Source organism: Citrus clementina, unplaced genomic scaffold (genome assembly GCF_000493195.1).
Source record: "Citrus clementina cultivar Clemenules unplaced genomic scaffold, Citrus_clementina_v1.0 scaffold_7, whole genome shotgun sequence".
Classification (NCBI taxonomy): domain Eukaryota; kingdom Viridiplantae; phylum Streptophyta; class Magnoliopsida; order Sapindales; family Rutaceae; genus Citrus; species Citrus x clementina.
Window position 1 is genome coordinate 1,969,887 of NW_006262075.1, and position 22,278 is coordinate 1,992,164.

The window sequence follows — 22,278 nt, forward strand, 5'->3', positions numbered from 1 at the left end:
TAATAAAAAGTATCCCCAAAACGAGATACTCTGCAATCATCAAAGCAACATCTGTTCCTTGCTTGGCCTGATGTGTGAGTGAGATAGAAGAGATCTTGATTGAGTCAAAGATGGAAACTCAATAAAGAAAAAGTCAAAGAGAGAAAAAAAAAAAAAAACGTTACGAGTAGTGTACTGCTAATCTAAAAACAAAATAAATAAAAACAAAAGTCCTTAAAGGTTAAAAAAAAAAAACCCCACATTCATGATATTGATTAGCCGAACCCGAACAAGCTGCTCTGGAATATCGGTCCCATTTGATCAAAAGATTCAAAAAAACACGAAGAGAGAGAGAGAGCGAGAGCGAGAGAATCAGATCGTCTAGAGATTGGTGCGTTTTCATAGTTCGACAAACGGGACGACCACCGCTTTCCAAAAGATGCTCTCTCTATTTATTCACTTTGTGTAATACCACCAACAAAAAACTACGATCAGCCCAAGACACTATGCGTTGCATTCGCGATTACACATGCACTGTTTATGCCCTCACGCGATCTCATCTTCCGTGGCTTTTACTTGTTAACTAACGTGTGTTGATGTGATTCACACGCTCCGCTGGCGAGACTGTGGGAGATTACGGTTGTACTCTGTTTAATGGAACGGGTCATTAAGGAGGATCTGTTTGTACTCTTTTTAATGGAACTCTGGGATTTGCTTAATCATCATGAAAAATAATAATAATAAATTAATTAATTAATTAAAGCCTTCACCGCCTCTCGGTCTCACACACATTGGGTTACAAACATGCTCATTAATCATGATGTTACGTGGCTCGTTGGATTTCGTGGGACCCACTAAATTGGGTCTCGTATTTCCACTTTTCCAAGATAAAGGAGTAGCCGAAGGACCGTATCTGATTTTGCCTTGTAAAATAAATCACACTCGCCTTTATTTACAATCAAGATTATTTTTATTTATATTTATGCATGCCACTGGGCGTCGTGGACAAATCTTCGCCCTTGCATGCATGCATGCAATAGCAAAATGTTATCACTAATAAAAAAAAATTTAATAAACAAACCCTAGAGACGTGTAAATTAATTATGATGAGCTTTGAAAACTGTAGTGTTAATTGAGTTCATCAAAATTACATTCCTCAAAAGCAACAAGATACAACTGGAATGTCTGTCTGTCTCTCTCTCTCTCTCTCTCTCTATCTTTTTTCTTTTTTTCTTTTTTTTTTTTGTGAGCAATCTCTAATCTCTAACTTTATGAAGAGTTTTGTTTTGAAATTTTTGTGGTATGATTTTTTTTTCTTAACTGTTGTATAATATGCATGCATATATATATATATAAGAAAAAAGCTATACATATTTTACATTTTGTACAAATAGGACAGAGTATCCATAGAGGTTCAAACTAGCCGGTTTGAAAGGTTTAGTGTGATTGTTCTCGGTCACACACACTGTCTGTTGTTGACAGGAATTTTGAGATCTTCTTTGCCATGGAAGGCTAAAGTAATAATACTTAAATGAGTTGTGAAAAGAAAAAGGGGTCGATGGAGAGAAGACCCAATGGACCAGCATTCATAAAGGAGAGCTTCTAGGAGAAAGAAACCCTATAATAAGCCGTCCTAAAAAAGATAACTTGCTGTCAGCATCGTGATATCTAAGGCTCAACTGTAACCTCTAATTGTCTCCTCTAAGGTAGTCTAAAGCCTACAGCCTCACAGCCTCAGGATTTATCCACTTTATGTCTTTCCAAGTCTTCTAAATATTTTCTTTATCCAATCTGTGGGTTTTGCTGCTGCTCGGGTAAAGTAAGGTTTATTACTTGTAACAAAAATTTATTACTTCGCGGCCATACCTATCAAAGGAATTAGCATTAAGTGTATTAAATTAAATTAATTAGTTTGGCACAAGATTAGTGCTAGTACTGTGCTGCGCAAGATGTAAACCACAATAAAGCGTTTTGGGTACGATGATGAATAAACATATCAACTCGCACTTGGAGTTTACTAATTTAGACATCATTACTTTATCAAAACGTACGGTAAGGAGTACTGCCATGCCGGAGTTCCGTGAGACATTTTCTTTGCTGCAAGAATAATGGCCGTGGGATATAATGGTAATTGCACAATGCTACCACTTATCATCAGAAAAAAAGGACGAAAATATGCGTTCATGCTAATGTAGACATTATTTGGACTGTTTTTTCCTACCCAATATAGATAGCATTATTGTATTACTTAATAATTAAAATGAGAATGTGTTACTAGATTCTTGCAGTAGTTAGCTGTTGGTAAGTTCCTATTTTATCTGATTTGATTGGTGCATAATTTATAGAATATGTTTTACACATGTCGTATGTAGGAAATTAATACAAGGAAAATAGTAGGTAAGGCTCAAACTCACTGTTTCTCTTTTATCGAATTAATTAAGATGTCAAAGGTAGAATATTGCCCTGATCTTGGGAGAGGTATCATTCACGCTTGGATCTGGTCTTATAACATCAGTACATGTTCTTTACATGACGGTTGATTTTGTCCCTTTCATAATAATAATAAGTTCTTTTTCTTTAACGCTTTGAATCTGTCCGAACCTTTTGCAGATGAAGGCAAAGAACGTAAATAAACCATATTTCATTAGCGGCAACGTTCAAAATCCATGGCACTCTCTCTTTTTTTTTTTCTTTTTTTTTTTAATTACAATAATCTTTGAACCGGTCAAGACCATTAGTCTCTTCGAATCGGGAGAAGAATCAAGAGTTACGAGCAAAAGCATTTAGAAATATAAAACGTCTTTTCCTTGTGATTGCTTCGCGTAACCCCTATCAACAAAGATATTGAGTCACTCCCCACTCGTTCCTATTATATTTCCTTGTTTCCTCGGTGCATCTTCACTCTTCTAACAAAAACCCAAAGTACTGTGATTTGGGTTTTCAGCCAATGACATGTCCCATCTGGGCTTGTTCCGGAAATCATGCGTCTGCATGAATCGTTGAGACACGCAATGGTCAAAGGCAAATGCTAAGGCTTGCTATGCGGTTCAAGATGATTTTTGGCCGTCAAAATTGAACAATAAAACAGCTAATTCACCTATTAATTATTTGTTGGATATTCTTGATTATCATTGCATGCTACGTACCCACAAGCTAGTGCAAGTGATACAAATTCAAGATTGAATTAGAAGGTGAAAATGCTCTGTAAAATACAAAAAGATTTGGAGCCAGTGGCGTAATGATTTACTTTTCTATTTCATTTCTTGCTGTCTTGCACTCTCTTGAGCAAATCTTAAGTGAAAAAATCTAGATGAAAAGAAAAGATAACACTGTCTTGATCAATAGTGTCAATCAATTGCCAAATCTTAACTACTCCCAAGTAAGGTAAACATAAGATTGTTGCCCCTTCCTCACCTTATCCCCCTATTCTACAGTCCAAATGCCTACTTAATATAAGAGATATCACTACACTCGCAACTAGCACCTAGAAATTCCTGTGCTCAGAATATTAGGTAAGTAGATCAAGTAATATATGTTATAAGAAGTGAATTTGGAAAATATATTATTATTTTGAATTGACGGGCACAAAGGGTAAACTCTAGGTTCCTCCATAACAAGTTTTATTTGTTATTTGATATTGATTGGAACAAATTATAATATTTAAAGTTTCTCATAGTTGGTTTTATGTTTGTTCTAAATGCGTTTTGCAGGACTCTGACTATTTATATTTATTGTTGTTGAAGATTTTTTTATTTTTATTTTTATGAAGATATGTTATTTAGAATAGATTATATTAGTAATGGTTATTGATTTATGTTGTAAACGAGCTACAAATTAGCTAGAGTTCTTATTTTGGTGATTTTATCTCTTTAAATTGGTAGATTTGATAATTTAATATAGCTAATTTTGTAGTTGTTATTAATCCCAACAACCACAAAATGATTTTTTTTTTGTCATTTAAACAAAGACTAAACAATCTTTTTCATGTTCAACGATAAAATAATTATTTTGCTAATATTCTGGTAAATCTTCTAACAATATTAATGAAAAATTAAAAAGTGATATATTTTGTAAATTTATGTAAATAATTACAAAAAAAAAGGTTTTAGTGTATTTTTTTATAAAAAGTAAAACGTCATCTGATCGGTCTTTTGTATTTACCATTTTAGTGATAGTTGAGAGTATATTAATGGACAACAACCATCTCTTTATTCTATTGACTATATGTTGTACAAGAGCCAAGAAATAAAAGCAAAAACTTCACTTATTGCAATACTCAATTGCTAATCGCTAAAAAGTCTTATGAACTTTTGAGCACAAGATGGATTTGACAGTCTTATGATTTCATAAAATTATAAAGAAACTGATCATGTGGGTTTGAGACTTTGAGTCAAGAATAGTAGGTAAAAAAATAATAATAATTAAATGTGCGTTTTGTTTTCAAATGTTATTGAGTTTTTATGGTAAATAAAATTCATAAAGTTAAAAAAAAAAAAAAGCCATTCTTGCCTTCTTGGTACTAAGTATTGGTGCAGGAAAATGAGGGATTTTATTAAGGAAGATGGAAGAAGATGGCGTCAAGGTATTAAAGGAATAAAAATAGGTGTTAATAAAAAGGATGGGATTATTTGAATCCATTAAATTTTTCTATATGTACGTCTAAAAAAAATAATTATTAAAATTAAAAATCCTAAAATTATCATTCAGTCATTTTCTCTTTATTTTACAATTTTGTGTTTTCTCTTTCCATTATCACACTATGCATCTTAAAATATCAGTTTCATTCATTTTGCCCTTAATTCTTTTCTTTTCTTTCCTTAATAAATCAAACTCTAGTTTTTTCTTCCTATTACCATTCTTTTTCTGTTGTTCATCTTAGATTTGTTGTTTTAAGGTATGAAACCCAAATTAAGAAACTTTTATGGTTTTCAACCATCACTAAATTGGTAAAAACAAAAGACCGATTGGATGGTATTTCATTTTTTATTAAAAATACAATTTTTTTTTTTTTTTTTTTTTTGCAGCAATCTACCTGAAATTTACAAAGTATATTACTTTTTTACAAATGAAACCACCAAAAAATCATTTTTGTAGTACACCAAGAGGCGCAAGCATTGGCAACAATCAAAGTCCAATTTTGTAGCGCGCCAAGAGGCGCAAGCGAGCCACTAGTTTAAGTTGTTAGCAGACACAGTATCGGAGATTGGCAGTGGTAAAATCATGGTCCTAATATTTTTGGGCTTGCATATTACTATTTGCTGTGTTTTTAGGTTTGAATGATTTATTTGAAATAATTTTTTTTTTTTTGTGCAGTAAAATTGAATCACCTGTTGTTGTTGTTGTTACTGTTGTTATTGTTGTGCTTTCAGATTAATTTTTTGGTTCTGTTGCTACGGTGCATACTAGGAAATGAGAGAAATGGGATTTGATGCTTCGATGTTTTTTTTTTTTATTTTTTTTTATTTTTTTAAAGAAGAAGATAAAGTTGTGGATTTAGTTTTAGAGTTTGATTTTTTTTTGTTATTGTACTTATACATACTTATATATTTTATTATATTAATAAATTTATTAATACATACTTATATATTATAATAAATCCTATTTATTATAATGACATGTTTAATTTATTATAATAAACTTTCATTTTTAAATTCTTTTGAGTTATGCTAGCTAATTTAGTACTTATAGCTAGTTTAATTCAAAGAATAACCCAACAGTAATTTTAATGGACTGGGTGCACGGTGATAGTTGTTGAAAAAAGTGAGTATGCGGTAAAATTTGTTGATTCTTATTGGGGCGGCAAAAAATAACCCATTTCCTTATAAAATTACCTAAATAACCAAACATAAGTTAATTTGTTTTTTATTTTGAATGAAAATTTAATTAAGCATTTAAATAAATTATTCTTTTTACAATTTTTTTACACCCATCCCATTTTCATAATTTATATTAATATTTTAAATTTTAGTTGAAAAATTTTAAAGAGATTTTTAAAAATTTAGAATTATAGAGATAAAAATTATATGACAAGAAGAAAATAACTTAAGATTTTAGGATTAGTATACATTTTATAAATATAAATTTAAAAGAAATACTTAGTCGTTTGTGGGTTAGTATTTTATAAATTAAGCTGGGGAACTTTAAAAAATATAATTTAAAAGGAGTGTTACAAGGATTTTGGAGGGGTGTCAAAAGCTCCACTGATGTATTAGATGTTCATAGTCCGGCCCAAAAATAACGCAATTCTAAATTCTCAGCCGTTTCGTTTTCTCGCTCCTGTTTTTCTCCCGCCAGCCACCTCTGTTCTGCTAAACCCCTACTAAACCCTAATTTGTAATAACCGGTTGCCGATAAACCAACAGTCAGCTCCTTTTAAAGCCGTTTACCCAACGGAACGATACACCGGCGAACAACAATGGATGCTGATACCACTGTCACGTTAACGGATCCAATGGACTACAAAGTAGAAGAGCTTTTGAAAGAAGTCCACTTCGCCCGAGCACCTGCTATTACCAAGCTCGTCGACGACACCGTGTCGGCCGTAAGAAAATCAATCAGTAAAATCCCCGATGCCTTTCCGGTAATGTTAAAACCTCATGAAGTTCAATTGAATATAGTCGTTTATTTTAATTGAGAATTTTTGTTGCGTCAACAATATGTGCAGGTTACGGCGGATTTAGCTCCTGGTTTTGTGAGAGACATTGGTGCAGACAAAGTAGAGTTCAAGTTTAACAAGCCCAAAACTTTTAAAATTGGCGGTAGTTATTCAATAAATTGTGTAGTCAAGCCTGCTGTGAATGTGGATCTTTTTGTTGGGCTGCCAAAGGTAATTTATCAAATCAAACTGATAAGTATAGATGGGATTATAAATTTCCATTTAACTGTGATAAAATTAGGAAGAAGTATGGATGGATTGTGTGATTTTCAATTAGGTTAGCTAATGCATTATTCAAAACAACAAGCTTTGTGTTGTTTCACGGTGAATACCATCAAACATAATGCTACATATGTGGAATATTATTTTAAATTGATGATATATCAGTCTATGAGTGATAAAATATGTGTGTGAATATACCATCCAAAAGTTGGGTAGCAACAGCTAGATTTGAGAATTGAGATGAATTACTTTATTTGAAAACCTGAAGATATAAGCATTTGTGAAGTTGCCATACTATTTTGCCTGCTTCAGTACTTTGGATATATACATCCCTTTTAGGTCTTTTTATTAGTTTATTTTCTGAGAGCTTTTTGGCCAACAGGAGTGTTTCCATGAGAAAGATTATCTTAATCACCGGTATCATGCCAAAAGGTGCCTTTACCTATGTGTAATAAAAAAACATTTGAAATCCTCCCCATCATTTGATAAGGTGGAATGGTCTGCCATGCAGAATGAGGCCCGAAAACCTGTATTAGTTGTCTACCCAGGTTTGTTTCTCCTTGCATGTTTTTGAAAAAATGGTTGACCACATTGCATTAATTTGAGTTACGAGATTCTTGTTTCTATAACTTTTGGTAACCCTTATCACACTGTTGGAAATGGGGAAAATAATAATGTAGCCGTGAAGTCTGTTGAGGCTCCTGGATTTTTTGTAAGGATAATTCCTACGGCAGCATCCCTGTTCAACATTGCAAAGTTGAACTTGAAGCGGAACAATGTTCGTGCCTTTAATCAAGGTAGTGTGTTGGCTTTGGTTTGAGTGTGGTGTTTGTTTTGAGCTATGTGGTTATGTTAATCATATGTTAGTTACTTGTGTTTTGAATTATCCTGAAGATGGTATTCCTCGGGCTACACCTAAGTACAATAGTAGTATTCTGGAAGACATGTTTCTGGAGGATAATGCAGAATATGTTGAGAAAACTATTAGCAGATGGAAGGAACTGGGAGAGGCTTTAATCTTGCTGAAGGTATAATACTAGATATCTCAATCATTTTGATTATTTGCTGCAATTTCTTTGTACATGAACCTTCGTTAATGGTGTTGTAGGTTTGGGCTCGGCAGAGAAGTTCGATATATGTTCACGATTGCTTAAATGGATATCTAATTTCTATCTTGTTGTCATACCTTGTGAGTCTGGATAAAATTAACAATTCTATGAAAGCGCTGCAGATACTTCGTGTTGTTCTAGACTTCATTGGTATGTTAAGGTCTTTTTCTGAAGTCCTAATACTCTTTCCTTACAATTGAGTTTAGTAGAAAGTTCTGGGTAATGTTACTGTAATTGTTAGAGGAGTATTATCTTATAACCAGGATTACCAACTGTTATTTTTGTATGCAGCCACTTCAAAATTGTGGAACCGTGGGCTTTACTTTCCACCAAAAGGCCAGATAGGTGTTTCAAAGGAGGTCTGTTACTTCATAGCTCCTTACTAGATGGATGTGTGGTTTCTTCTGGCTGCTCAATATGAATCTCTTGCGTGTTCTATCTTTTTTCTCTTTTTTAAATTTAGTTTTTTGTGAATACTCCATTATACGCCGCCAAGACTCACCATACACGGTAATAAAAGATGAAGTAGTGGAGATGTTCTTAGTGTGAGCATCCTCTAGGTTGCTCTCCTCCATAAGATCCACGATGGCTGTGCAATTCTTAATCACTTAACCATTGCTAAAGTTTGTTATGGCTCTGATCAGATTTAGGAGCTAATTGGAGGATGCAAAAGGGGTTTGTCTATATCTTATTGATTGAGATAATCCCAAATTTCACTGAAGTCTGCTAATTATTTTTATGAGTTTCCACTTCAGGATGTTCTATCATTGTTACCTGACTTTAAATATGCAATGTTGATCATCTTTATGCTTCTTATTTATCATACTTGAGTTATTATTACTATGGGCTTGCAGGAAAAATTGCAATATAAGGAAGCATTTCCTGTTGTTATATGTGACCCATCCGCTCAAGTAAATCTGGCTTTTCGGATGACAAGTGTTGGATTCTGTGAGGTACTCTTAAACCAGCATATTGATGAATTGATTAGTTACAGTTCAGAAGGGGGGATCTATGGAAGTGGATCTCTTTTGGGATTTCTAATATTTTTAGACCATATTGCAAGTGCCTGAAGATCTTTTTTTTCTTTTAATTTTGGTTCACATTCAGCTCCAAGATGAGGCTGCTTCAACACTTCAGTGCATGGATAAATGCGGAGATGGTGGATTTGAGGAGACATTTTTTACCAAGATTGACTTTCCTGCTAAATATGACTACTGTGTTAGGTATTTTGGTTTAATTTGCTACGTTTTGTGGGGAGGTTGGATCAAACAATTGCAAGTCCACAACATTCGATCGGATTTTGTTACAATACAGTTATTTTATTTTAAAAATGATTTTTGTACACTATATAAGGATGACACTTCAATTGTCGTTTTGATGACTGCTTTTGGTCCTGGCCTAGTTGACTGTTAAACATATAGTCAATAAAATTGCCAGAGCGAAGGTCAGACAAGTTTTTCTGAATTAGCTTAAAGTTGCATATTGCCAGTCAAATAGCTTTGCATGAAAATGATGACAAGTGCCTTGCCCATGCATAACTGGTTACGAAAGAAGACAACTTGAGGTTCATTGGTGTGAGATCTAGGTTTTAGAATAATGCATTACCGTTGCTTGTAGTTGCATTATGATTTTAATTTCTTGATCAGCTGCAATTTTATGCCCATAATAACTTCTTTGCATTTATTTTATGAAATTTTCCCTTTTAGATTAAATCTGAGGGGACATACTGAGGTTCATGCATTGGGATTTTGTTTGGATGATGAATGTTGGAGATTGTATGAGCAGAAGGTGCATAGTTTGCTGAATCAAGGATTGGTTGACAGAGCAAAGTCCATTCGTGTTACTTGGAGAAACTCTCCCTCGGAATGGAATATAGAAAATGTATGGAATCAAGTATAAACTTCAAAACATCTTATATTGTTGATACACTGTCTTCTATCAACTCCTTTCTTTCTTTCTGATTCCAGGGCTTAGCAGTACTTGATAGGGAGCCATTACTTGTTGGTATTTCAGTGAGCTCTCTTGAGAAACTTTTTAGGATAGTTGATATTGGTCCAAATGCCGAAAATAAAGAAGAGGTATTTGAAGAGTCATATATGTTCATTTTTTTATTATTTTATTTTTTCTTGGATTCAAGTATTTATCGTACTTAACCTTTGCACCAGGCTCTCAGGTTCCGAAAGTTTTGGGGGGAGAAGGCAGAGCTTCGCAGATTTAAAGATGGTACAATTGCGGAAAGCACAGGTTGGGCATTAATATTTTTGTGTTCGTTGCTGTTGGTTGACAGTAAATGGACAACAATGATTAAAATAACAATTTTGTTTCTCAACTTGACAGTTTGGGAAAGTGAGCAGTGGACGAGACACCTCATTTTAAAAGGAATTATCGAGTATGTGCTTCTGCGTCATCTTTCTCTATCGAAAGAAAACGTAGTGCAAATAGTTGATCAACTTGACTTCTCTCTGCTTCATGGAGCTAAAGGTAATACTATTCACTGCTATAATATTTGTGATTTTTGGTTGGTTGTTTGTTTGTTTTATTTCCCTGTACTTTGGAATCATATAGTTCTACAAAAGCAATGTTTTTATTTTTTCAGATCTTGTATCGTTTTCTGCAAGTTTGCTTGAAGCATTTGAAGTTTTATCAAAGCGCTTGCATCTTATTGAAGATATCCCTTTGAAGATATCTAGTGTGCAGCCTTTGGACTCGGGTATTACCTCTTAGCATTAAAGAATTTTTTGTTTAATGCTATTTTTTGTTGCTTTCCATGTTAGACTTTCCTTCATTTTGCTGTGCCATCATTGTATCTGTATAATTATTGTGAAGTAAATTTACTGTCCTCTATGAAATTCTTGCTAATTAATATGAAGGCAATAACATGTTCTTGAAATTATAGGATAGAGAAAAGTTTGATTTAATTCCTAGTTGATTTCATTTGTTTCTGTGGTTTTGTTCCTTATGAATATAATGATTCTTAGCCTCTCCACATCTTCATCTTCTTTAGCCAAAAAATATTGGTGTATGCTTATCATTATTCATTAACTGAGTGGCTTAAATTTTGCGCTATTGGAAAAATGAAAAATGATTGGTCGGCATATTATGTATAACTATAGCCGAAGTTTTAGTTGTCTGTATCTTTCTTAGCCTTCTCTCCCTTGTTGACCAATAAAATTCATGTATGCTTATCATAATTGACAGCTTTCAGGTTCACATCTGTCTTCCCTCCTGAACCTCACCCGCTGGCCAATGAAAGACATACTGTTTCAAGACTACATAAGCTCACCCCATCATGCATTCAGCCACTGGAAGTTATGATTCAGGCATGATCACTTTTTAATAGTATTTTTCTTCATACATTAAATATGTATGTTCAGATTATTTCTGAAATTTTCATTGTTCTTATCTAGTTAGAAGGCTCTGGGAATTGGCCAATGGACCATGTAGCAATAGAGAAAACTAAATCTGCTTTCCTTATTAAAATTGGAGAGAGGTAGATCAGACTAACCTTTTTAACTTTCTATGTTCATTTGCTACACCCACCTGTATATATGTTGAAAGTCCTAACTGATGATGGTATTATTTCAGTCTCCAGAATAGATGGGGGATGACATGTAGTGCTACCGAGGATGATGCTGATATTTTCATGTCTGGATATGCGTTTCGTCTTAAGATTTTGCATGAGAGAGGGTTGAGTTTAGTGAAAAGTGAAAGTAAGAACGGTTTTATATATGATTTTTAGTTCACATACTTGCAATTCAGGTTCTTTTGACGTTTGACATCCTGAAACCACTACATTTTGTAGATGGAAATAAAGCAAAGCGGGTTTATTCAACAGACAAGATACTTTTTATTCGTGGTCAGCATGCAAGCATGATTAATGGGTTACAGGGTCGTTACCCGGTATTTGGCCCAGTTGTTAGGTGAGATTTCTTGAACTACTAGTAAGCTAATGAATGTATCCAGTTTCTACTTTTGCTGCTTTTATGCTTTTCAGTTTTGGTGATGATTGAAATACTTCCTGTCTTCCCAAGAAAAAATCAATTCATATTAACTTCACTTTTGATATCCTTAAGGGTTGCAAAGAGGTGGGCTGCTTCACATTTGTTTTCAGCTTGCTTGGTAGAGGAGGCTGTTGAACTATTGGTTGCGTATCTGTTTTTGAAGCCTTTACCATTTAATGTTCCGTGCTCTCGGGTTACTGGATTCTTAAGGTTAAGTTCTGTTTTGCTGCTTAAAATTGTCTTTTGTTGAGAATACATTCAGTTTGGCCAGCAAGGGTTACTACAATGGTCAGCATGTTCTTTGTTTTTATTTTCAATATCCTGAAAGTCTATTACTGTACCTTAAGAACAGACAAAGCCTATGGACCTACAAACAAGCAGAAACTTGATTGTTTTATTCAACATATGTACATTTAGGCTCCTTTCGTTTAAAAGAAAAAAAGTTACATTTGAGCTGCAGGAGACTGTTTGCTGTGTTGATTTTACAATGGTCTGTAAATGCTTGGAAACCTCTTTCTTTCCTTTTCCTATTTTTTCCCCCTGGGGGAACTCTAACAATTCTTTTTTGTGCAAAACTTATCTTATTGTTAGGTTTCTGCGTCTTCTAGCTGAGTATGATTGGACCTTTTCTGCTTTGGTTGTTGACATAAATAATGACTTTGGCCCAGAGGACTTTAAAGTGATTAACGTAGGTTTTCCAATTGAGAATTAAACTGTATAATGTATACTGGACTACTGGTCTTTTGAAGCTTTAAAAACATTTTCTAATTACATCATGATTGTTCAGGATAACTTCATGTCAAGTAGAAAAGCATCTGAAGAAAATGTGCAAAATGTAAACCCAGCATTGTTTCTGGCAACTGCTTATGACAAGGCATCTGAAGCTTGGACCACATGCTCGCCAAACTTTACGGTTTGTCGGTCCTTCCAAATTTGTTTGATGCTGATATCTTTAATGCTTGCTAAATAATTTTTTTTTTCCCTCACATTTGTCTCTCCCTCCTTACATTTTATTGGATGCTGCTGTTTCCAAAAACTTGTTTCTATATCATCTATGTCTTTATTTGTTATTCTCCATACAATCCCCCTCCCAGAAAAGGGAGAATATAACACACACACAAACCTGTTCTCTGTAAACTTACTGTTTAAAGTTTAAATTCATGGAAGCCGATTTTTTATCCAGCTTTTAGGTTTGTAATTTGAGACAAACTGATGAATATGCAGAGTTCTTAATTAAATTATCCACTAAGAGTGGTCACCTTGGTGAAACTTCTTCAATTGTAAGAATTCATGTTGGCAGTTCCTTGACCCTATGCTTACATGCTGTTCAATACTTATAAATTTATGTGGCATACATGTGGACTTATTACTTGTGGTGCTCCTGGCCTACCTCATTGGCATGTGGCTATCTCGATGTAACAGGAGCTAAAGAGGCTAGTAGCTTATGCTCGAAGCAGTGCAAACTTATTGACTAAACTCATACTGGAGGATCAGACTGATTCTTGCAGATGGGAGGTGTGTGAGTAACTTTTGTCAGATGTTATTGCACTCATTGTTTTTTGATTATATGCATTACAGCAGTGCTATTTTCCACTTGCAGTGCCTTTTCCGGACACCGTTGAACAATTATGATGCAGTGGTTCTTCTCCACAGGGACAGGTTACCTTACCCACGTCGCCTTCTTTTCCCGTCCGAAGTAAACAGAGGTATATCCTAGACTCCTAGTGAGGGCTTTTTGACACCTTTTAACTTTTGCATCTTTCCTAAATGGACTGCTTTATTAGCGTTACATCGGATTATGTTTTGCCTATTTAATAATATAGAAAAAATTGAAAAAAAAAATGACCTCCAATGGCTATTTCTTAGATATTACCCCTTCCCAATCCCAATGTCCAGTTTGTTCAAATATTCTTATTTTGATTAATGCAAGTCTTAATTTGCATATTTTGGGCAGGGAGGCATGTGGCTCGTGTAAATGCTAGCAAGGCTTTTGGCCCATTCTTGGTGCCTGAGGAAATGAAGGGAAGCTCAGAGGAAGTTAAAAATAAGATGATGGTAGACTTTGATCCTTTAAGATGCTTTGTTGGGGACGTAGAGGCAAGTGTTCTATAATGTTTTATTTTTCCTTAATATTGATTTGGATTCTTTACTAACATGCTGTTATTATACGTACAGAAAGAGTACTCAAAAAAATTGAAGTTGTGGTATGATTCTTTGGGAGGTGACGCCATCGGACTAACATGGGAGAGGGTTGGGTCAAAGGTATATTAAAATTGAACATATAACCAAAATGTCCTGTGAGAATATTGTCTGATATCTTTATAAAGTTACAACTGTAGCTAATTACGTGTTCTGAACCCTCGAATATTACTAGAAACGCGAACGAGAGGAAGCACCTGAAGAAGAAACAGATTCAATTGGTGTGCTAAAAGCTGTGGGCGAACTGGGGAAAGGGTTCGTGAGGGATATTTATTTTCTCAAGGCCCCAAGGCTGATGAGTTAAAGGTGTCTGTTTTCTTGAGGCGCAAGGGTAACCAATCATTTTGTACCATTGTATGTAATCTTTATGATTCATTGGCTTATCAAAATATATTTATGAATATAATAGACGACCCTCAAGGCTGAAGCTCCCAATTGAATTGAATTATACACGGTGACTTTACTATAGTTTTGAATGGGCACAACTATCTCTGCCTTTTAGCCATGCCTTTTATGGAAACCTGTTCATAACAAGCAAGGATTTGATAAAATGCGACACACATAAGTGACATAACGTACAAATATTATAAAAATTAAAATGCCTTGTATGAAGAAAAAGTTTTTATAACAGAGCAAAGCCTTGGAAAAGGATCATAATTAAAGCAAAAATGGGTGGAGGTAGAGCATCAATCATTTGATTATTTTATGGGTATTGGGCCAAGATTGGTGTTGAAAGCTTCGTCAGCGTGCAAAATGCCCTTGTTGGTGTAAGAATTAGGAAGCTTGCAACTGCGAATGGAGGCAGCAAACTGGTGGGGCATTTGTTTGTGAATACCACAGCAGCAGGACAAGGTGCTTTCGTCCTCGCTTTCCACCCAATTCCTACAATCTTCAAAAACCGAAAATATTTGGCTTCCGTCACCAATCTACCTTCCCTTTACCCAATTTATAGTTATTTTATTTCCTGAGACCACAACAGGCATAATAAGCCATTAAGCATGAAGTTTCATTTATTAATCAAGTAATTTCTGGACTTTTCTTGCTTAGTGTCGCATTTGATGATCAGCATTCTAAAGCGTTTCATATTTACAATTGTAGTTTTAGAAAATTACTGAAAACTATAAACAAGTCTGACATAAAAATGCAAGCCTAAAGTATTATAACTTATCCTAACAATGAACTAAAAGCAATTAAAAATTTACATAGCATTCCTATAATACTACTATAATCATACAACTTAATTAATAATAATATTGTATATAGAAATTAAGCAAAAGGCCAGGTTTTAAGATCGATAAACCTCAACTGCCGTTACACGGTTAAAGCGAGTGATGCTCAGATAATAATAATAAAATTCTAGTCTCTTTTATTAAGAACTAGGTTTTGGTTGAGATTAGGATTCGACTTGAAGGTTTCTAATTAATGTGGGATCCTAATAATGATAGACTTTATATATATAGACATTTTTCATTTAGCATCTACTAAATCCTTATTGGTTTGCTTACCTCTATTTGGAAGGTACTACAAATCGTTATTTATTGGTACATATTTTTTTTTTTCAAATTGGAAATAATTATAAACACTCCAGTGGTCCCAGGAATCAACTTCAGTGATAAGCTTCTAATTCAATGGCTACAGATCACCAATCCATCATCTTGGATTTTATCAGGAAACAAACCGGGCCCTTTGGGTATAAAGAACTAAACATGCATTACATGCAGTTTATGGTTCAATTGTTAAATATTGTAACACATCTAAGATACATTACTTGCAAGAATCATTGTTTATTAGTTCAATTGTGCTGAGAATATCAAATAAAATGCCTTCTCAACGGGAAAAATAAATCAATCTGCAGATATGAGTATAATGGGTTCAATCCCACAACTCAGAGGTACTTGAATTTTGACGGATTAATTCATTGCTGTTGAGCTTCCCATATGAGTTTTTCAGTGAGAGCTTTAGAAAGTCCCATCACGGTATCGGTTGCCCCCACCTACAAAATACCGATTGATGCATATAACAGAAGAATTGGAGGTAATTGCCAAATTCTCATGACCATTGTATGCACAGAGAGAGAGAGAGAGAGAGAGAGAGAGAGAGAGAGAGGGAGGGAAGCAAACCACAGCTTCAACAAAGGGCAAAGTCAGCGGATGTTCCAACATCAAACCCCCGGCAACATTGAATGTAATTCCCTCTTCAATCTGAGTGCAACACACCACCAACAGAGGGACTATTACCTTTAGCAAAAAGAAAAGCTCTTGAAAAAGTACTAAAAAGGCTTGTGTGTAAAAACAATTTTACCAGGTTATCAATGACTTCATCAGGAATGTCATGGAAATACACCTGTATAACGTAAACAAGACAATAGATATCTTAGAACACTAACCATTAGCTGAAAGGCAACCTCAGTATCTAGACTCTCAAAGAAATAATAACTTGACAGAATTAACTTCCAAGAAAATTATCAACATCTTAGGCACTATAAACTTTACAAAAACTAGGAGATGATTTATTTCTAAAGTCCAAATAATCCGACGAAATCCCATGGCTCCAACCATATAAGGCAAAATAATGCAAAATCAAACTTTGAATTAACTATGTAGTATTAAAAATTTTATTTTCAGTAATGAGAAAAAAGCACAAATTAAATAGGTTGCATGTGCAGGTAACTTGTACCTCTGCTCTATCCCATCCCCCTTTTCTTATTCCTGTTTTAAGATTGCTTATAAGCACCGATCCAACAACTTCTGCATGACTGCCTGAATAACCTGCAACAAGCCAACAAATAGGCAGCATATGATTAAATTCCTCATGAGGGAAAGATGTGAACGTGAAGCCGATTATGCAAACCTTTGATAAACTCTCGTGCTTCTTCCTTGCTAGACGGTTTTTCTCTAATTGAACCTTTATACACCACCACCTCAAAATCCATCGGATTTAGCAGTAAGAAATAACCTCAAATAAGCCCTATTTCCCAACAAGCAGAAAATCACCAGATTGAAATGTTGTTTCCTAATGTTTAGTGATAACATCTTCTATTAATAGTATGCACATATAAATTCTGTAAAGTAGATCTACATGGCATGCAACCAACATGGCAATGGCAGCAGCCGGAACCAGATATGAGAAATGCAGATTTTCAAGTAAAACAGTGATGCAAGATATAGGTCTGCTTGGCCACCAGGAAAATGGAGAATGATGTATGAGTATGTGTAATTCATTAAAAAATTCAAAGCAATACGTGCATTATCATTCTAGAGAAGTAACTGGTAAAGTGACTTAGGTGAAGGTGCATCGGTGCTATAGTGACTACCCAAGAGGATTAAGGAACTTGACATTAACAAGCTACCTGACAGATCCCTTGAGAATAAGGCACCAGTTACTCTTGCCAATTTCAGTTAAGTAAATTATAATGTGAAAATAAAGGGGAGGAATTAAAACATACTGTGTCGGCAGTAATTAACAGAGTTGTGGGATTTAGTTGACCTGCACTTTGGAGTCTTGACCTGATGGCTTCTGCCTAAGGATAAAAATAATCATGTTAAGACACTAGAGTCGCTAACTAATAACTATCAAGCTGTAAAGTAGAAGGGAATGTTGTTCTGTTGTTCTTTCAAAAGACACGACAGTAACAAAAATTAAGATTGATACAGTAAATACAAAAGTCATGTATACCTTAGCCTCAGCAAGAGCCATTACCAAATCTTCTGGCTTATCCTTCCTAATGCTTTTCTCATCTATTTCTGCAGTCTAAAATCATAAACGGATATGAAACTGGACTGGACGAGCTCTTGTGTGTGTGTGTGTATAAAATGAATGCTCACTGGAACGCTTACTACGACAGTAAATTCATATCCCATTTCTGCTAGGATTTCTTTCCGTGCCATTGATGATGAACCAAGAATTATCTGTCATGAAGTCTAACCTTTAACAATTAGGAAACCATATGGAAATGCTTCCTTCCATATTACACACACACACATATACATATATGTGCGTGTGTGTGAATGCAGCTAATTAAATAGGAAAAGGAATAATTCGAACCTTAATCGGCGACGATTCGCTTCTAGCCATCCCTCTCTTTCTCTCAAACTCGGTTCCAGACTCCAGAGTAGTCTGTAGATGAGCTGTGCGAAACGTGGCTGCGTAGGCGGTATTCATTCTCTCATATCATCTACTCCTTACACGGGAGTTCTTGTTCCATTGTTCCTCCACTTTCAAATATAATAAATACCAGTTGAAATTACAAAATACTCCCACTAAAGCTACTCAAATTACCAACTTTAAGCCGATTAAGAGAGAAGAAGAAGAGAGAGAAAGGGGGGGAGGGTGTTCAAAGAAACCAGCGGGTGATCAAATCTAATACTGTACTTGACAGTTCGGATTAATGAATTAATCTAACTTTTGGTCCATATATTTTGGGGCTTCTAGTCCAAATTCTTTTATGGGTTTAGGGAAAATTAATTCTCAGGTCTTATTTTAAGCCAAATTAATAAAATTTTATTCGATAATTTATTTTTCACTTGTATTTAATTTTAAGATTAAATTTCAAAAAAATTTACGTCAATAATTTATATAAAAAATTAAATAATATTAAACAAAAAACTATTCTCTTATTAATTTTATAATAACATTGTATATTAAAAATCGACAATTATTATTATAATTTTAAAGTAATTGAACTATTGAAATAGTTATTATTTTATTAAATTGAATTTAACATAATGCTATTCGACATTATACCAAATAAAAAATAATACTTTATATAATATAATATAATCCAATCTAATCTCATAAATTAATTTAGTCTAATCATATGTGCCAAACATAGCCTTAGACAATTATCCCTGTTAGGAAATTGCACCAGCCATGTGACGGGGTGCCTTTCATAACAACATCGCTTCCAATCCGTCTAGCAGGCCTATGTGTAATTATATGCTTTAAGCTTCAATTTCTTTCCAATATTTTTCCCCACCCTCTTCCCAAATAAAGCCATTAATTTTTTTTTATTTAAAAATTTCAGTCATTAAAAAAAAAAAAGTTTTATTTCTACATATTTTAGTTGGTTTAATATTAATGAGGGAGCTCATTTGACAAATCACAAATATGAGTTCTTCTACTCTTCAATTTACAATTTCAGTTTTATTATTGTTCCAAATCACTTGAGAAAGTCCAAACTGTAATATAAGTGAGTGAGTGAGTGATAATTAACAAGTACTGGATTAAGGATGTTAATAAGTTAAATTTGTTGTTTGTTAAAATCTCTTGTGTTGAAAATAATAAGTTTAAGGTTTGAATCAAACTCATACAGGTAGCAAAGAAATTGAGTTACTGTTATACTCAGAAATGATAAAACAAGAAGTGCTGAAATGAAAATTCCATTGTTCTGCTTCCCTTCATGATTTGTATACATAACAAAGAGTTGAGCAAACTATATATATTCAAAAAACAAAATGAAGGAAAAGAAAGTAATGTGCATATATAAGTCTAGGTCAAGAACAAAATTTGTTACATTTTTTTTGTTTTTTGAAGTTAAATTTGTTACATTTAAGTTATCATAGACAGGAAAATACAAAGACAAATTAAATTAAACGACTAGTGATTACTCCTCCAAAATTCTCTTTCTCTAATTCATGCTTAGCAGTCGCCATTGATCAGCTTTATGCTTCAGCCCTGCGGATTAGAAAAATAAAAGCCAGGCAGCAAAAAGTGCTCTGCTGACACAAATTAACTAGCTTTTTTAACATGTGATGCTTGCTGCAATGATAATGAATTTTAAAATAGATACCTGCGCTTTTCATTGCTGGTGTCGTTTTGTGCATAATCAGGAAGAGGCACTCTGTCTGACTCAATGCTCTTGATGTCATCAACGAGCATCTCATACCGCCTTTTCACTTCCTCATCGCTTGTTCCCCCAACAATCTTGGCTATGATTTGCCATCGATCAGGGGTATCCTTATCGTATATTGCCAGAGCATTTTCAAACAACTTGTTTTTCTTGGCTGTCCAACTCGACCCCGAAATAGTAGAAGTACGCTGACCGGAATATTCCATATATATAGGTAAACAATGGAAGCAAGTTGTACTCAAAGGGAAACGAAGGCGAATTTTCAAGAAGACCAGAGGTGCTTAAGCAGAATGTATAGAGAGAGAAGAGAAGCTCATGAACAGTGAAATGTGAACTATCCTGGCAAATTAAATGGAGAAATGAAATGTGAGTGCAAGACTCTAGTCAAGATAGAAAGGGAAGCGAAGTTGCTATGCAGGCGGCGACCAAACCAGAAACGAATGGAGTGTACAGTGAGGTGCAAGTTGGCTAAAACTAAGTTTGTATATCGCATATATATTATATTATATTAGCCATAAAACACGAAGCAAAAGGATATCAATATTTTCGTTGCTTTTTTTAAGTGTTAGTCAGCCCACAGCAGCTTGCTTTTTCCTTTTGTCTTTTCTTTTGGTTAATTAATTACTTCTTTTCCAAGTCTTCAAAATTTTTCCTACATATTTTATTAACTGGGAGTACGACGTTCTTATATAGTTTATGAGCATGTGGGCTTTTTATTATTCAAAAAATTATTTAAGGTTCTTGAAAGAAACGAACCCACTTGCATAACCCAGAATATTATAGCTGTCTCAACACGTAGATCAAGAATGTGACCAAAAGTCTAAAAGCCAGATCCTGTGCTCCTAATCTTGTCTGTATGAACGATTAAAGGTTGAAAAACATTTTTGAATACTCCTGTTCATTTGAGTTGGAGAGATAGAATACAACTTTCTTTTTTTTCTTTTTAAAAATTTTTTAGAATACAACTTAAAGTGGCAACGAAACACTAGTTATTATCTATTGCAAGGCATTTGTAAATTATAACTTCAAACCTGAGGAGTATTTGAAAGTGTTTTTCGTAATAAACATGTCTGATCCTTCGCAAAATTCATTTGTGATATCATCAGCTTTTATTCCATATTTTCTGCTAATGCTCTTCTGGCAAGTATATTGCAAGTAGGCGAATCGATGCAGATGAGGATGCCAATTGAACATTGATATTCCAGTCTATGATGGATACAAGAGTAGCGACCCTTTTTTTTTTATATCTGAGTTGTTAAGAAGGTACTGCCCATTGATAGTAACTTAAGGAAAGCAGCTGAGGCCGAGAGCTAAGAGATTAATAAAAAAAAAAGAAAGCCGAGAGGCCGGAGCTGCTAACCAACTGGCAACTTGTCATTAATCAAGAATTAGTTCCAGGATGGCAAACATCGTTATTGCTAATTTTGGTTAATATTCGAGTGCTCTAGGATAAGAATCAAGTGTGGAAGCTGAGCTCTATAGGCCTGAATTACGGGATCAGAGAGATTTAATTTACAAAGTTGGCATCATTTAATTATTCAGATAAGGTTAAGATGTAGAGATTTCCCTGTCACAAGAAGCACAAGAAATCTTTCAGGCACGTGATGCGACTTTCATGCCTAATAAACGTGGTTGTTCACTAGCGTCGAGGACTTTCAAGTTCTTTGAGAAAGCAAAGGCCGCTTAACGGGCTAAATAATCAGATTCTATCTTAAAAAGGTTCTTTTAAAACCCAACGGGTGAGAAAAGCCCTAATTTATTTTTCAAGCACCTTACTTATCTTGGAGATTTGTATTCGGATGATCAATAAAATAAAATTACTTGAAATTCAGTCAACCATGCTCTTAGAAGTAAATAAAAACTTAGTTGTTAACGTAAAGGATTTTTAAATTGACTTGTTAATCACTCCAAATATGCAGTAAGGTCAAAATTTGCTAATTTCTCTGTTCCTACAATTAATTTAATATTCAATTTTATGCGAGAAAAAATCAAGTGTGGAAGCTGTTAACGTAATGTGCAAGTTACCTCCATCTGTTGCACTTGGTTCGACCTCATGCGAGAAAAAATCTAATGTCAACATTAAATAATATTCATCTCTTCCCCACTTAATGAGAATCCCCAAAAGCCCTATCTCCTTTGAGATTTTTGCCTTCCATAAGCAATGCCTATCTATTGTAAGATTCCTAATTATTAAAATGGTATAAAACTGACGTGTACCCTTGTGCCGTGGATTGGTTTTTATTGCAAACAAGGCCTCTTAACTTA

The 22,278-nt window shown here is 34.3% G+C and overlaps 2 protein-coding genes across 3 annotated transcripts; one reads left to right on the top strand and one right to left on the bottom strand.

Moving 5' to 3' along the window:
• The first annotated feature begins 6,212 nt into the window (after positions 1–6,212).
• Positions 6,213–14,633, top strand: LOC18036971 (nucleolar protein 6). Its single transcript, XM_006425606.2, has 26 exons — positions 6,213–6,559; positions 6,644–6,805; positions 7,239–7,404; positions 7,537–7,653; positions 7,751–7,884; positions 7,965–8,115; positions 8,257–8,324; positions 8,820–8,918; positions 9,073–9,188; positions 9,672–9,846; positions 9,933–10,043; positions 10,131–10,209; positions 10,303–10,446; positions 10,562–10,675; positions 11,164–11,285; positions 11,373–11,455; positions 11,551–11,675; positions 11,768–11,885; positions 12,039–12,176; positions 12,558–12,654; positions 12,754–12,879; positions 13,389–13,481; positions 13,567–13,672; positions 13,921–14,063; positions 14,142–14,228; positions 14,341–14,633. Exons 1-26 carry the CDS (start codon positions 6,395–6,397, stop codon positions 14,467–14,469), a joined length of 3,168 nt encoding a protein of 1,055 aa, XP_006425669.1. The 5' UTR covers positions 6,213–6,394; the 3' UTR covers positions 14,470–14,633.
• Positions 14,634–15,823: 1,190 nt separating this feature from the next.
• Positions 15,824–18,390, bottom strand: LOC18036972 (maf-like protein DDB_G0281937). 2 transcript variants are annotated; one of them, XM_006425607.2, is made up of 9 exons: positions 18,210–18,390; positions 18,002–18,073; positions 17,841–17,915; positions 17,611–17,685; positions 17,016–17,085; positions 16,842–16,933; positions 16,467–16,508; positions 16,286–16,366; positions 15,824–16,158 (listed from the first exon to the last, which is right to left on the bottom strand). In XM_006425607.2, the coding sequence occupies exons 1-9, from the start codon at positions 18,324–18,326 to the stop codon at positions 16,081–16,083; spliced, it is 702 nt and encodes a 233-aa protein (XP_006425670.1). In that variant the 5' UTR covers positions 18,327–18,390; the 3' UTR covers positions 15,824–16,080. The 2 variants fall into 2 exon arrangements, with proteins under 2 accessions (XP_006425670.1, XP_024036271.1); XM_024180503.1 differs by having other exon boundaries at positions 18,002–18,085; positions 18,210–18,269.
• Between the last annotated feature and the right edge of the window lie 3,888 nt (positions 18,391–22,278).